This window comes from Myotis lucifugus, unplaced genomic scaffold (assembly GCF_000147115.1).
Source record: "Myotis lucifugus unplaced genomic scaffold, Myoluc2.0 scaffold_14, whole genome shotgun sequence".
Classification (NCBI taxonomy): Eukaryota; Metazoa; Chordata; class Mammalia; order Chiroptera; family Vespertilionidae; genus Myotis; species Myotis lucifugus.
Window position 1 is genome coordinate 2622498 of NW_005871062.1, and position 13411 is coordinate 2635908.

At 37.5% G+C, this 13411-nt stretch overlaps 1 protein-coding gene across 8 annotated transcripts in view; it reads left to right on the forward strand.

The window, feature by feature from the left end:
* The first annotated feature begins 292 nt into the window (after nt 1-292).
* Nucleotides 293-13411, forward strand: part of ATP13A5 (ATPase 13A5) — a 103542-nt gene continuing 90423 nt past the window's right edge. For all 8 annotated transcript variants that reach the window (XR_002828211.1, XR_002828213.1, XR_002828215.1 and 5 more), the window contains exons 1-5: nt 293-579; nt 11642-11815; nt 12514-12660; nt 12885-12955; nt 13058-13138. Coding sequence is in view for 2 of the 8 variants with exons in the window: in XM_006084915.3 (XP_006084977.1) it covers nt 526-579; nt 11642-11815; nt 12514-12660; nt 12885-12955; nt 13058-13138 (527 nt within the window). In the remaining 6 variants the exon portion in view is untranslated. The remainder of the gene's footprint in view (nt 580-11641; nt 11816-12513; nt 12661-12884; nt 12956-13057; nt 13139-13411) is intronic.

Consider the following 13411-nt stretch of genomic DNA (forward strand, 5'->3'; position numbering starts at 1 on the left):
GGTCCGTCAGTAGAGCAGGGATGATAATTCAGAGTTTTCTGATTTCATAATGATTTCTACATTCCCAGGTATGAGCCAACCTCTCTTCCTTCAATTCTCATTGTCACCCCCAATATGCCCATTCCTTTTTTCAAAATCCATGGTATATTTATTTATTTACTCAAATCCTGTTGTCTCAGGTTTTTAGCAATGTGTTCATTCCCACTCATTGGCTGAGACGTTTATGGACAGCCCAGGAAATTACCTATCTAGTTCAGCAGCTTAAGTCTGGAGGCACTCACATCTAGCTCAGCAAGTAAGTACTAGGAAGAAAAAAAACTCCACAACAAGCAAAGAGATTAACAGATTAATCCTATGGTTGAGGAGAGTATTTTTTTTTTCCTTTCCTTTGTTAAGGTAATAGGTGAGGTATGTGCTAAGGGATATTAAGCACCTGAGAACAACAGTAGTGACTGTTCGGGAGTTCACATAAGCCTCTGTAGGTTTCACATTTCCCCAGGGAATTAGCCAGGAGATCCAGTTTAGATGGAGGAGAAGGACCATCGGGCTTTGCTTAACCAAGGAGAGGAGAATGAACTGGTGAGTCTTCCCTTCTTTTTATTACAGGTTCCTCAAAGTAACTGAGCTGTGGGCAGGGGCTGTTGAAGTAGTGCTGGCTTTAGAACCTGGAGAGGTTTCAGTCTGGTAAGGCTCCTTGAGGTCCAGGGCAGTATTTTAGTGAGGGAACCTAATGGGCTGAGAAAGGGGGTCTTCTAGATGAGGGCACTCTTGCCATGCTAATAGGCATTGGACTGCATGAAGCCTCTGCTTCAGACATTTTGCGGAGTAATCAGGTGCACTCCTACATGAGGTGTTCCCTCCTCATCTTCTGGGTCTTGGTGCAATTGGACAAACTCAGGCAAAAACTGAAACTATTTTTATTATTCTTGTGTGTTTGTATGTATGTATAACTTATGTTCCCTGTGCATTAGGTGGAAGTCATGCTAGTTGCCTAGAAGGGTTTTAACCATCAAGTACTGAAGAAGGAATAGAGTGTGGAATGGGATTTAGCGCATATCTTAAAAAAGTTCTTACTTCTGCAATTCTTTTTCCCCCGTTGCCTTTTCCACCAAAAATATATACATTTTGAAAAATAATCATTGAAAGCTTGAAAACTCCGTGTCTATTTGGTGCTAACGGGTTACCTTTATTATTTTATTTGATCTGCAGAATTCAGTGAAGAAATTAATCCTATTTCATGGAAAAGAAATCTGAGACCAGGGAGGTTGAATAACTTACAAGGTCAAAACCTGCAAGGGACAGGCTGGGTATCCAGCTCACTTCCTTCTGCCTTTACACCCCATATGTTTGTGCTGCAATAGTGTCTCCAGTTAGGTAATGGGAAAGGAGACAAAGAAAGAAGGGAATTTGGCAGAGAAGGTGCCTGGGAGGCAGAAAGGAACCCAGGAGATAGAGTTCATATATCAGAAGGTCTCCCAGTTCCCTATGAATTCTGTGGGAAATCCATCCATCTACCCTTGTTTGTTAGCCTAAGGAAAAAAATGATTTAATCACATGCATTGTTCAGTACAGCAACCCTGGCCACATGTGGGTTTTGAGCACTAGAAAAGTAGCTAGTTTGAAATGAAAGACACTGACTGTAATGTAAAATACACACAGGATTTTAAAGACTTGGTAAAAAACAAAAACAACTTATAAACTAACTCAATAATTTTTAAATTGGTTACACATTGAAATGACAATTTTTGGATTTGCTGGGTTAAATAATATATATTATGAAAATTAATTTCACTTGCTGTTGTGGTTTTTTTTTTTTTTTCCCCCTGTGGCTGCTAGGAAATGTAAATAACCAATGTGGCTCCACTGGTTTGTTATTGATTTAGGCAATGGAGTGGCACTTTGAAATCTTCAGACAAGGAATTCACAGAATAAAAATCTACTCACCTGTGTTCACTCCAAAGAGCTCTATGCCAGTGCTGATTTTTTTTCAACATGCAGATAAGTGTTCATAAAAGCCTTTGGTTGCTCTTTATTTTTCTTTAATGAGGTGACCTATTTGTAAAATTCATAGCCTAGTATTTTAATTCTTTTAATCACAGAGGCAGCACAGGTATCAAAGCAATAAGTAACAGGCCCGGCAACATAGTTTACTCTTTGTTGGTGATCAAACACTTCTAGAAACACCCACTAAAAAATTCTATCAGGAACTCACTACGCTGATGTCTTGTTGTCAGGGCATGTTGTCAGCAGGAAGTGGCTGTGGATTTTTTCTTCATAAATCTTACTTGTGAGCTTGGGTACAGAGCACAGATGCCAGTCCTACTCGGGTGGATCAGAACCCTGGGTGAGTTAGGTAGCCTTGGTGGGAACAGGGGTCACCCAGGTGCATAGGCTAAGAGGAAGCTGCCACCTAGCTCCAGGCACTGCTGTCCTGTAAGTCAACATGACCGGTGCTGTCAGCTCTTCAGAGTTTGAAAGGGAAGCCAGAAATCGATATGATTGTGTGAAATAGCCTTATTATAAATTTTGGAAACAAATTCTTTTTTTTTCTTTTTTGATAATCGGTAGGCCAAACTAAGCCTGGGCATGGTCTTCTCCCAGCCTTTGCGGGCTATCAGTCATGGCTTTTACAACCTCTCCTCACTTGTTTTTGCTTTCCCAAAGGTTTCCCCATGGCCCACTCTTATTTCTATTTGTGTTAATCATCTCAAGTCTAATCACTTGTGATCATGTGAGAGGATCTGAGGTGAAAACTACACACTGTTTGGGCAAATAATGAATTCATTCAATCAAACACCCATAAAGAACTTATTTGAGTGGGGAGGGACTGTGAGATTATTCAAGTGCAGCCTGGAATCACTTTGCTGAGCTCAGCATAGATCTAAGCCATTGCACTAGCTTCCAGATTTGGAGGAGAAAGGGAATGGAAGTTGAATCAATTGCCAATGGCCAATGTCAGTCATGCCTAGTTAATGAAGCCTCCACCAAAACATAAAAGGCCTGGGCTGGGAGAGCTTTCTGGTTGATGAATATGTGGAGGTGCTGGGAGTTAGCCATGAGGAGAGGGCAGCTCAGTGCCCTTTCCAATCCTTGGCCTATCCATCTCTTCCTGAGTTATATCCTTTTATAATAAACCAGTGTTCTAGTAAGTAAAATATTTCTCTGAGTTCAATGAGCTACTCCAGCAAGTTAATCAAAGTCAAGGAGTGGGTTCTGGGAACCTCCAATTTGTAGCCAGTTGGTTAGAAGCATAGGTTGCTACCTGGACTTGCAACTGGTGTCTGGACTTGGGGAGAGGCAGTATTGTAGTACTGATCCCTCAACCTGTGGAATCTGATGCTATCTTCAGGTAGATAGTGTCAGAATTGAGCTGAATTGTAGGATGCCCAGCTGGTGTTTGAGAATTGTTTTGTGTTGTGTGGGAAGGCCTTGCCCTCACCACACAAACATACATAGTGGGAATTGGGTCCAGGAACTCACAAGAGTCACCATGCTAGAAAAGTTAGTTCTTATTATCAAATATAGACAAAAGTGAAAGTGATTCAAGACATTTTATCCCACCAAAGGGCACTCCATGGCATGAATGAAGGACAAAGTATAGAAAACTATAATTAACAATGCTTAGTAATTAGTGATAACTACCACAAATTACTACATGTGGCCAAGCCCAGGCAGTACTAGAGGGTGAGGAACAATGTCCACACTAACAGGGTCCATTGATACAGACAGTATTAGCTTTGCATTAAAGCAGCGGTTCTCAACCTGTGGGTCGCGACCCCTTTGGCGGTCGAACGACCCTTTCACAGGGGTCGCCTATGACCATCCTGCATATCAGATATTTACATTACGCTTCATAACAGTAGAAACATTACAGTTATGAAGTAGCAACGAAAATAATTTTATGGTTGGGTCACAACATGAGGAACTGTATTTAAAGGGCCAGAAGGTTGAGAACCACTGCGTTAAAGAAAAGAACCTTGAAACATGGCAGAGTTAGAGATAAGAGAGCTTTAAGAATGCCCTCCTATCTAACACATGAAGGAACACAATTTGGCATGTCCAGATAAAGAAAACAAAGGGTAGATTGTGAATAATGAATAGAAACTTGGTGCTGTTATGGTTGTTTTTAAAAAGAAAGAAGCTAAAACATGATTAATTCTAGTCTCATGAAAGGACATAGAAATATTATCTTTCCTTGGCTCTGATTCAATGGACTGAAATTTGTGGCCTATGTAGAAAAAGGTAACTTACTTTAAGGTTATTAACTTCTCACCCATGGAAAAGCTCAACATGTCTTAGCAAAAAACTGACCTTGCCATTCACAAAAGGTAATGGTAATACTGAGAGTTATTTATGTCTTGGTTGAGTAAATTCAGTTATAATCTTGTGCTGCTATGAGAATCTTTGGGTGAGTAAAAGTGTTATGAGCTATCATCCAGAATACCCATTCCAAGGACACTACTACTACTGTGCCTGTGCATGGTGGGCACACAACAAATATTTTTGATGGATAAACACACAAATAGTGAGCATAAGGACTAAAGGATTTACAAAAACTAAATAGTACTGTTCACAAGACCAGTCGTGCATAGATGCTAGTGCTCCTGATGCAATGAAAATCCAGGAGTAAGGACAGATGGTGACCAAGGGGATGGTTCCATATGACTAAGAGGATCCCCAACAGAGAATTTTGGAAATAAACCATGTTTAGATGAAGCAGCACCTCAGAATTCTTCTTTCCTGAGGAATTGAGCCAATTGGTTCTATCTTCAATGGCAACTGTAAAAGCTACCTATAAAAAAAAAGAAAGAAAAAGTAGTAATTGAAAAAGTGCCATTTATGGGCTAGAATTTCATATATGTTCTCATTTAGTCCCTATGACCTAATACCTTAAATATCCACTTTATGACTAAGGAAATTGAGGCTCGGTTAAGTAACATATATAATATCACATTACATAACATCAGAGGGTGTTCTACTACACTGTTTTCCTCCTGTACAAGTGAAGAAAGATTGTGCTGGCTTGTGTATATGTGTGTGTACATATGTGTGTATGCATGTGTGTGTGTGCATGCACACTCATATGTGTGTATGCATATGTGTGTGTGTGTGTGTATATATATACACACACACACACACATATATATGGTTATGACATCTAATTAATCTTTGAATCAATTTAGTATTTATCTTAAACTCAATTCTCAGTTTCACATATTACAAAGTTGAGTAGTTTTCTTTTTAGCCTGTATTAGACTTCAACTTGGACAACTTGTGCTCTGTGGTAAAAGCAAAAATTCCATTTAAGCCATTTAAGGATCAACCACTCTTAGAAATACAACTTATGGTTTTGGCAAATAACATTGAGTTCTGAACATTGCCTGTGGTCAAATCAATTTACAATGGTTTGAAATTTTGTTGAACTGTATATTACTCAAGCTAATATTAACTCAACACATACTGTGTGCTCAAAGTATTTCAGGAACTGAACTGCATATATTATCTTGTTAGTTTCTCACAACAATCCTAGGAGATAGTTGTTGTTATTTTCATTTATGGAGGAGTAAATTGAGTCATCAGGAGGAGTAAAGTGGATTGCCCAAGGTCGCTTTTTATGGCTACACGGTAGAATATTTGAACTTGCTTTTTTTCATGCCATATGCCCAGCTTTTAACTGCTATACCAGACTACTTCTGTTGCATTTTACAATCAACCACATTTCTCACAGGAGGAATCTAAAGTTTAGGGAATTTAAATCATTTATTGAGGTCACATTAATTAGTAAGTGATGGAGCAAGAAACAGAAGTGCTGACTTCTAAAAGGCAATGGGGTTGGGGTGCAAAGAACAGAGGCTCTGATGATAGGCTGCCACAGGGATCTAATTTGTCAAAAGTCATGTGTGTATTTTATTGTTGCTCCTAATGCCTCTGCTTCTTCCACACTCTGGGTTTAGAAAAGGTCATAGGGCTGTGGTACCTCTCCTGGGATCTGGAATACAGAGTTCTAGTGGGAAACAAAAAAATAGGCGAACATCACTTCTTAGAGAGAATACAGTTCAAGTCTCCTTGAAGAAAGGCACACCTGTGTACTATTCAACTCAACTCATAGGTGGCGGCAGATCTGGAACACAGCCTGTTTCCATTACCAACCTTGACTCTATATGTCACAGCCACCATTTTCCTCCTTTGACTGACCTATTATCAAACCATCTGCTGACATTGACTGAGAGCTTGCTTTATGTTCAACACCTATCCCTCATTTAATCCTCACCACTGTTCTTCCAAGTGTATGTTATTAAAATTCCCTAAGTGCAGAAATGGAAGCGGAGACTTAGAGAAGTTAAATCTAGAGGTCACATAGGTCATAGGTGACAAAACTCACTTTACTACAAGAAACCAAGTATAATGTGTTTGAAATTTTGATCCTCTGTCCCCAGTATCCTTACATTTACAAGACTTCTGGATTCTACTTACCTTCCTCTCTTATGGTATAAATATTGCTCCTGGCTTCCTCATCTACTCTGCATTTCTTAGTGGATTTTACTAGGAGTGTATAAATATTTAGGACAAATCTCAGGGACTCTTACTACATCAGAAGACTAATCATTTAGAACAATTAACTTATACTTGAGATTTTCTAGTCAAAGTGGAAACACACAAACACGTTTAAGAGTATTTGGTTAAAAGAATGCCAGATAAAATAGTGATTCTTTTAGACAAAACCTCAAGTCCCATATCCAGCACTATAACTTTTGGGAAGACTGAGAAATGGTCTAGAAAGAAATTTTACCAAGGATTATGAGGTCAGTTTATTAAAGAAGCAAAACATTGCTTCTGTTCACTTTGCTCAATGAGCTACACATATCTGAACATTATGCTGACATTCACAAGTTCTTATTTATTTACTTACTTTTACATGATTAATTTTTTAACAGATGGAAAGAAATCTGACATTTTGATTGAGGTGTTCCAGCCATAAGCAGAGTCATTATCAGAATCCTCTTCCCCATCTCAGTGATTTTACCTCTTCTTTAAGGGAAGTCAGTTCTTCCCAATCACCTACACCAGGAAGCATCTACAGTCTCCCCAGGTCACCAAACCCCCCATTTCCCATAGAAGTCACTTCTCTGTCTCTCTCTTTCTTTATTCATTTCTAATATTATGCTGCCGTTTTTTCTTTCTCCATCTAATATTATTAAAATAGTTAAAATATCTTCTACCTGCTTGGAACAGTGTCTAATAAACAAATTCATTCCACTTTTCTAAAACATTTTAACATATAAATACAGTGGGTGTATTTATATAAATTTATAAAAATAGCCTGGCCAGTGTGGCTCAGTGGTTGAGCATGGACCCATGAACCAGGAGGTCATGGTTGGATTCCTGGTCAGGGCACAAGCCTGGGTTGAGGGCTCAATCCCTGATGGGGAGTGTGCAGGAGGTATCCAGTGGTTCTCTTTCATCATTGATGTTTCTATCTCTCCATCTCCCTTCTTCTCTGAAATCAAAACGTTTAAAAAAAGTTCATTTATCTTAATAACTTTCATCAGTTTTGCTGAATTTGAACTGATCTAAGTAGAATTGTGCATTGCTTTATGATACTTCATTTACTCAATATAATGTCTGAAATGTTGTGTTTGTCAGAAGTTAATTCCTTTTTATTGTTTTGTAGTGTTCCATTGTATGTAAGCACAACATTTATTTATCTCTCTTCTGTTAATGTATTTTTAGATGTTTGAAGTTTGGGGCCCTATTGTCAATTTTTATTTTCATTCAGTTCAAAATATTTCCTAATGTTTGTTGTAATTTTTTATTTGACTCACTTGTGTTCAGAAATATGTTTCTTCGTTTTCAAACATTTGGGAATTTTAAAGTTATCATTCTGTTAATTTCTAATTTAATTATAATGCCATCATTACATAATGTAGTCAATTTAGGTAAATACTTTATGTGTACTTGAAAAAATTTGAATCATGCAGTTTGGGGCTGTGATTTTCTGTATTTGTTAACTAGGACAATTTAGTTAATGAGGTTGTTCAAACTTCCGGTAGTCTTACTGTTTTTGTTTTCTTTTTGTCTACTTGTCTTATCAGTTATTGAGAAATAATGAGAATGGATTTAATTTCTATCAATTTTACTTTATAAATTTAGAAATTATGTTTATAGGTGCACAAAAATTTAGGATTATTGTCTTCCTGTTGATCATTTAGCTTACTTATGAAATGTCCTTTTTCTCATAATATTTCTTTCCCTAAAGTCAATTTTATCTGATATGAATATAGCTGTAACAATTTTCTTTTGTTAATCTTTGCATGGCACATTTCCCCTTTTTTTCCTCCTTTTACACTATCTGCTTCTTTTAAATAATTCATGTCTGCTTCTTTATATTTACAATATGTCTCTTGTAAGCAACACATAGTGGTTCTTCTTTTATTATTTTAGTCTGACAATCTTTGCTTTCAATCACACAATTAAAGTCATTTACATTTAATGTAATTACTGATATAATTGAGTTAAAGTTCATAATCTTGTTCTTTGTTTTCCATCTATTCAACCTGTGCTTTGTTATTTTCTTCACTTAACATTATATCACAGAATGTCCCATGTGTTTACCTTGTCTTCATGCATTTTGTTTTTAATGGCTCCTCAATAGTCCATTGTTTTGATGTTTCACATCTTACTGCATCATTAGTTATCATTTGTTCTTTCAATAACTTTTGTTGTTACAGATAATTCTGCACCAAACATCTTTATATACACAAATTTCTACTTTATGCATATTTTCTTAAGGTGTACTTTTTAGGGTGTATTTTCTTAGGGTATGGAATCACGGACTCAAGGAATAGAAACATCCTTATAATTCTTGATACAATTTGATATAATTCTTGTCACCTTGCTTTTCCTAAATAATTATTCTAATTTATAAGCTTATTAGCAGTATGTAGCTGTAGTGGTTTCATTGCAGCCTTGCCAGCATTATGAGTTCCTTTTTTAAAATAAAAAGTTGTTGTATAAAAAAGAATGGAAAGGAATCAGAATTGTGATTACCAATGTCATTGATGTGGGTACATAAACAGAAAGGGGAGAAGTCATTTACAAATGTCATTTTTACTGTAAGCTGGACTAAAATTTCTTCTTCATCTATTTCGCACACACTTGGGCTTTGGCAATAAACCCCTCTATATCACTTAGTAAAATAAGTGATACCTTTAAGCTGTCTTTTGATAGTTTTTCATGTCCACAAATAATCTCTTAATTTATATCTTCCTACTGGTACAGTTATTAATACTTTCAATTATTTATGACATAATATGTGAACTGGCATATACATTTTATTTGATAAAACTAATAAAACTATAAATAAGTAAATTCACAAATGAAACCAAAACAGGTTTATAGGATCAGAAGGAAGTTTAGGGAGAAAGGAGACCAACTGAAAATATGCTTAAAAGCAGAATGAACACATGCTTCTAAGTAACATTTAAACCTTAGTGTGAATAATCTCAAAATACAGTGGCTGCATCACTAAACTTAATGAACATCTTTCCTCAGGTGGGTGATAGTGCTGAGGAACAGTGGAAAGGAACTCAAAATTGTAATTACTTTGCAGAGCACTTGAGGAGACATTATCTCATTTGAGCATAAGTACCCTGTAAGGCACATATTTCTACTCTATTTTTTTTTGTATAGGAATAAATTGGGATTCCCTAGAGGTGAAAGGATTTAGCTAAGTTCACATAACTGGCAGGCAGGTGACTCAAGTTTACATTCTTGTTTCTTAAGCCTGTGACCTCTCCACTATGTTTAAGGATTGCTTTCAACACTTGTTATTAAAATCTTCATCTACCACAGAGTTATTAGAAAAACTTAATGAAAATAACCATATTGAAGATGAAAACTTTTCCAAAGAATACAGCCAAGAGATTTATTATAACATAATCTAAACTGGTATAAAATTCAGAAGATTCCATTATTTGAAAGTGCTTCAGAAACTCAGTGAAAACTTACTGCCTTGACATTACAGCTCTATGATCTGGACATAGGAGTTCATAGTCATAGAAAAACACACACACAAATAATAGCAGAACCTAAAATCATAGTATAGCAACAATGTCATTCATAATCAGCATCCCTTAGGCCCTTCCAAATACACTAAAAATCTAGGCTGCTTTATTGGAAAAATTTGACAGGTAATATTGTATAAATTTAAGGTAGCACGTTTCTTTAATCCTATATAATAAAAGCCTAATATGCTAAGTGTCCAGTCGTCCAGTCGTCTGTTCAACCAATCAACGTGTAACATGTTAATGATGTGCTAAGGCCGCTCAACTGCTCGCTATGATGTGCACTGACCACCAGGGGGCAGATGCTCCAACCAGTAGGTTAGCTGGCTGCTGGGGTCTGGCCAATTGGGACTGAGCAAGACCAGCCAGACATGCCCTGGAGCCCTCCCACCATACCTCCCTGGCTGGCCACCTCCCACATCCCTCCCCAGCCCCGATTGTGCACCAGTGGGGTCCCTCAGCCTGGCCTGCACCCTCTTGCAATCTGGGACCCCTCAGGGGATGTTGGAGAGCTGGTTTTGTTTTGGTGCAATCCCACAGGCCAGGCCGAAGGACCCTACTGGTGCACAAATTTGTGCACCAGGCCTCTAGTATACTTATATACTGTAATATGGTTGCTGATGTAATATTTATCACATTACATACTTATAGTACAATATTATTGTCTATGTTCATTAAATCTCTATGGCTATTTTTGTACTCATTATAGATTTGTACCTTTAGACACCATCACTCTTATTCCCCACCCATTGATCCTCTGGTTACCACCATTTTATTGTCTGAAAAATCTAGTTTTAGAAATACAATTTTAAAAAACTATACAGTACTGTGAATCTTCATTGTAGAAGATGGAAACTATAAATTGGCTTTAAACAAACAAATATATTATTTTGGGCTACTTGTTTTCCCCTAAAATTGCATCTTAAGTCTTTATTCAATTTATAAACAAATATTAACTAACCTATTACTAAAAGTAGAACTATTTCATCAAGTTACTCTTTGAGTGAATACCTTTAAGCTGTCTTTTGAAAGTCTTTCATGTCACAAATATTCTCTTAATTTATATCATCCTACTGGTTCAGAAAGTAGTAGAGTTAATACTTTCAATTCTTCTCAATCCTGTTATCATTAAACAAAGCTGAATTTGAATGAATTTGAATTAAGTGTGGATCATCTTCTGTCATTATTTTATCATCTTCCTCTAGTAAATTGATATTAATACTTTTTAAAAAACTTATACTTAAAGAAAATAGAACTGGTAGAGAGCATGAAGTATTTTATAAAATTATGTGGTGACTCTTAAGAGTATTTAGAACCAAATAATTCTGACCCTTCCTTGCTTTTCCTGTCTAATGTCTTAGTTCCATATGCCAGGGTAGTAAAATGAGCCCCCTTTTTTTTTTTACTCTATCAGCTGACAGCTGTAAGCAATCAATCTAATTCAACCAGCCAGAAATCTGAAGAAAGCCAGATTTCTCTCCCCATCAACACCCCCACATCTAAAGTCTGTTTCTAGGAACAAAATGATATGTTTATGTGAAAAAATAAAGATAGAGTGATCTTTTATTTCTCTGCAGGAGGTGTTTGGTTACCAGACCCAGACTCTTCGCAGAGCCGTCTGCCTTGCAGCATCGGTGCTGACGTGTGGGGTCCTTCTGCTGGTGTTCTACTGGAGGCCCCAGTGGAGAGTGTGGGCCACTTGCATCCCGTGCCCCTTGCAAGAAGCAGATACTGTTCTGCTAAGGACAACTGTGGGTACCCTATTGTGTTGCATTTGTGGCACAACCAATGACTGGCTAGCACTTCAGAGGGAAGAGCTTTCTTCATTTAAAGAATTTTCCTGTCCCAAAATAGGAGATGGCAAAACCACCTTTGCAATCTATTTGACATCTCTTATTTTAACCCAGGAATGACGGCCATTTCTTGCATGTCAGACTGGGGAAATTTCTACCATGTCAGGATAGTTGGCAATGCTCTTAGCAATTACATGAACAGTGGCTGCCAGTGTTACAGCTCTTAGAAACATAACAAGGGAATGATCGTTCAATCTTTCAAAAGTATGTATTCTGAGGGAAATTAGACATTTAAACATGTAGATGGGATTTTGAGGTAGCCAGAAACTATTTTCTGAATAGAAAGTTTTCCTGAAAAGTCTATTTTTCTCTTTATTCTCCAGCACAGTGGTTCTCAAATTTTAGTGCAAGTCAGAATCACTTAGAGGGCTCTTTAAAACACAGACTGTTGGCCTTAACACCAGAAGTTCTGATTCAGTAGGTTTTGGGTGGGACTGAAAATTTGCATTTCTAGCAACTTCCAAGATAATGTTGATGCTCTTGTCTGTGGTCCAAACTTTGGGAAACACTGGTCTGGCACTTGGCAGGGATTTGGTTGATTGAGTGCCTTACTGAATAACAGTTGAGAATTTCACAGGCTGGGTTGTCATATCTAGGATGAATTTCAAAGATATATCAGGAAGAAAGTGATCTACCTCTACTTATCCACACTGAAGTTTCCTATAAGCAAGAACCCGGAAGAGCCCCTTGTAGCTGACCGCCACTCTGTCATAAACCATGCCATATTGAAACCAGAATTAAAAGTAAGTGATTTTAAGACTGCATTGTTATGGCAAGTTTTTGCCAAAATAAGTGATGTAAGTGTTTATTAGATGAAGGTTTGAATACCCCACGGCTGGATTGGGAATTATAGCTATCCATTAACAAAAGGGAGGGCTGTGTGGGGACCTTCATTAAACAAGCCTCCCCTTCCCTGACAAGCTTGACTTTGTGAATGACATATTTCCTATCACATTTGTCATTTCAGCTACGATGTATCCAAGTGCAGAAAATTAGGTATGTTTGGGACAACTTGGAGAAGAGATTTCAGAAAGTGGGGTAAGTCTGACTTCTTGGTTCTGCATCAGGATATAAGGGAAGAACAGTGATTTGTTGCATGCCATGAACTGAAGTGTGGTTCCTGTCCTGACCGCATCCTAGGTTGCTGGAAGACAGCCACTCCTGCTATGACATCCATCATATGTTCGGCCTGGGTCTGACCCATGAAGAGCGGGAGGTCAGGTAAGGTTTGCAGTACCCCCTGAGAGAATGCTGCCAGCAGAAATTGTAATATCAAATGGCGTGTGCTCAGTGAATTGTTGGCATAATGCTTCATCAACTTCATATAATCCCAGCTCATTTGCTGGTATCAGAAGAGATATTCTAAATTGTTCACATCATGGGCAAACTTATTAAAAAGAAAAGACTAAAAGAACCATGCAATCCAATAACATTTGATCCTTTCTTTCAGGATTGTACAATAGTTTTCTCTGTGTTGTCTTTTTAATTTTTTTC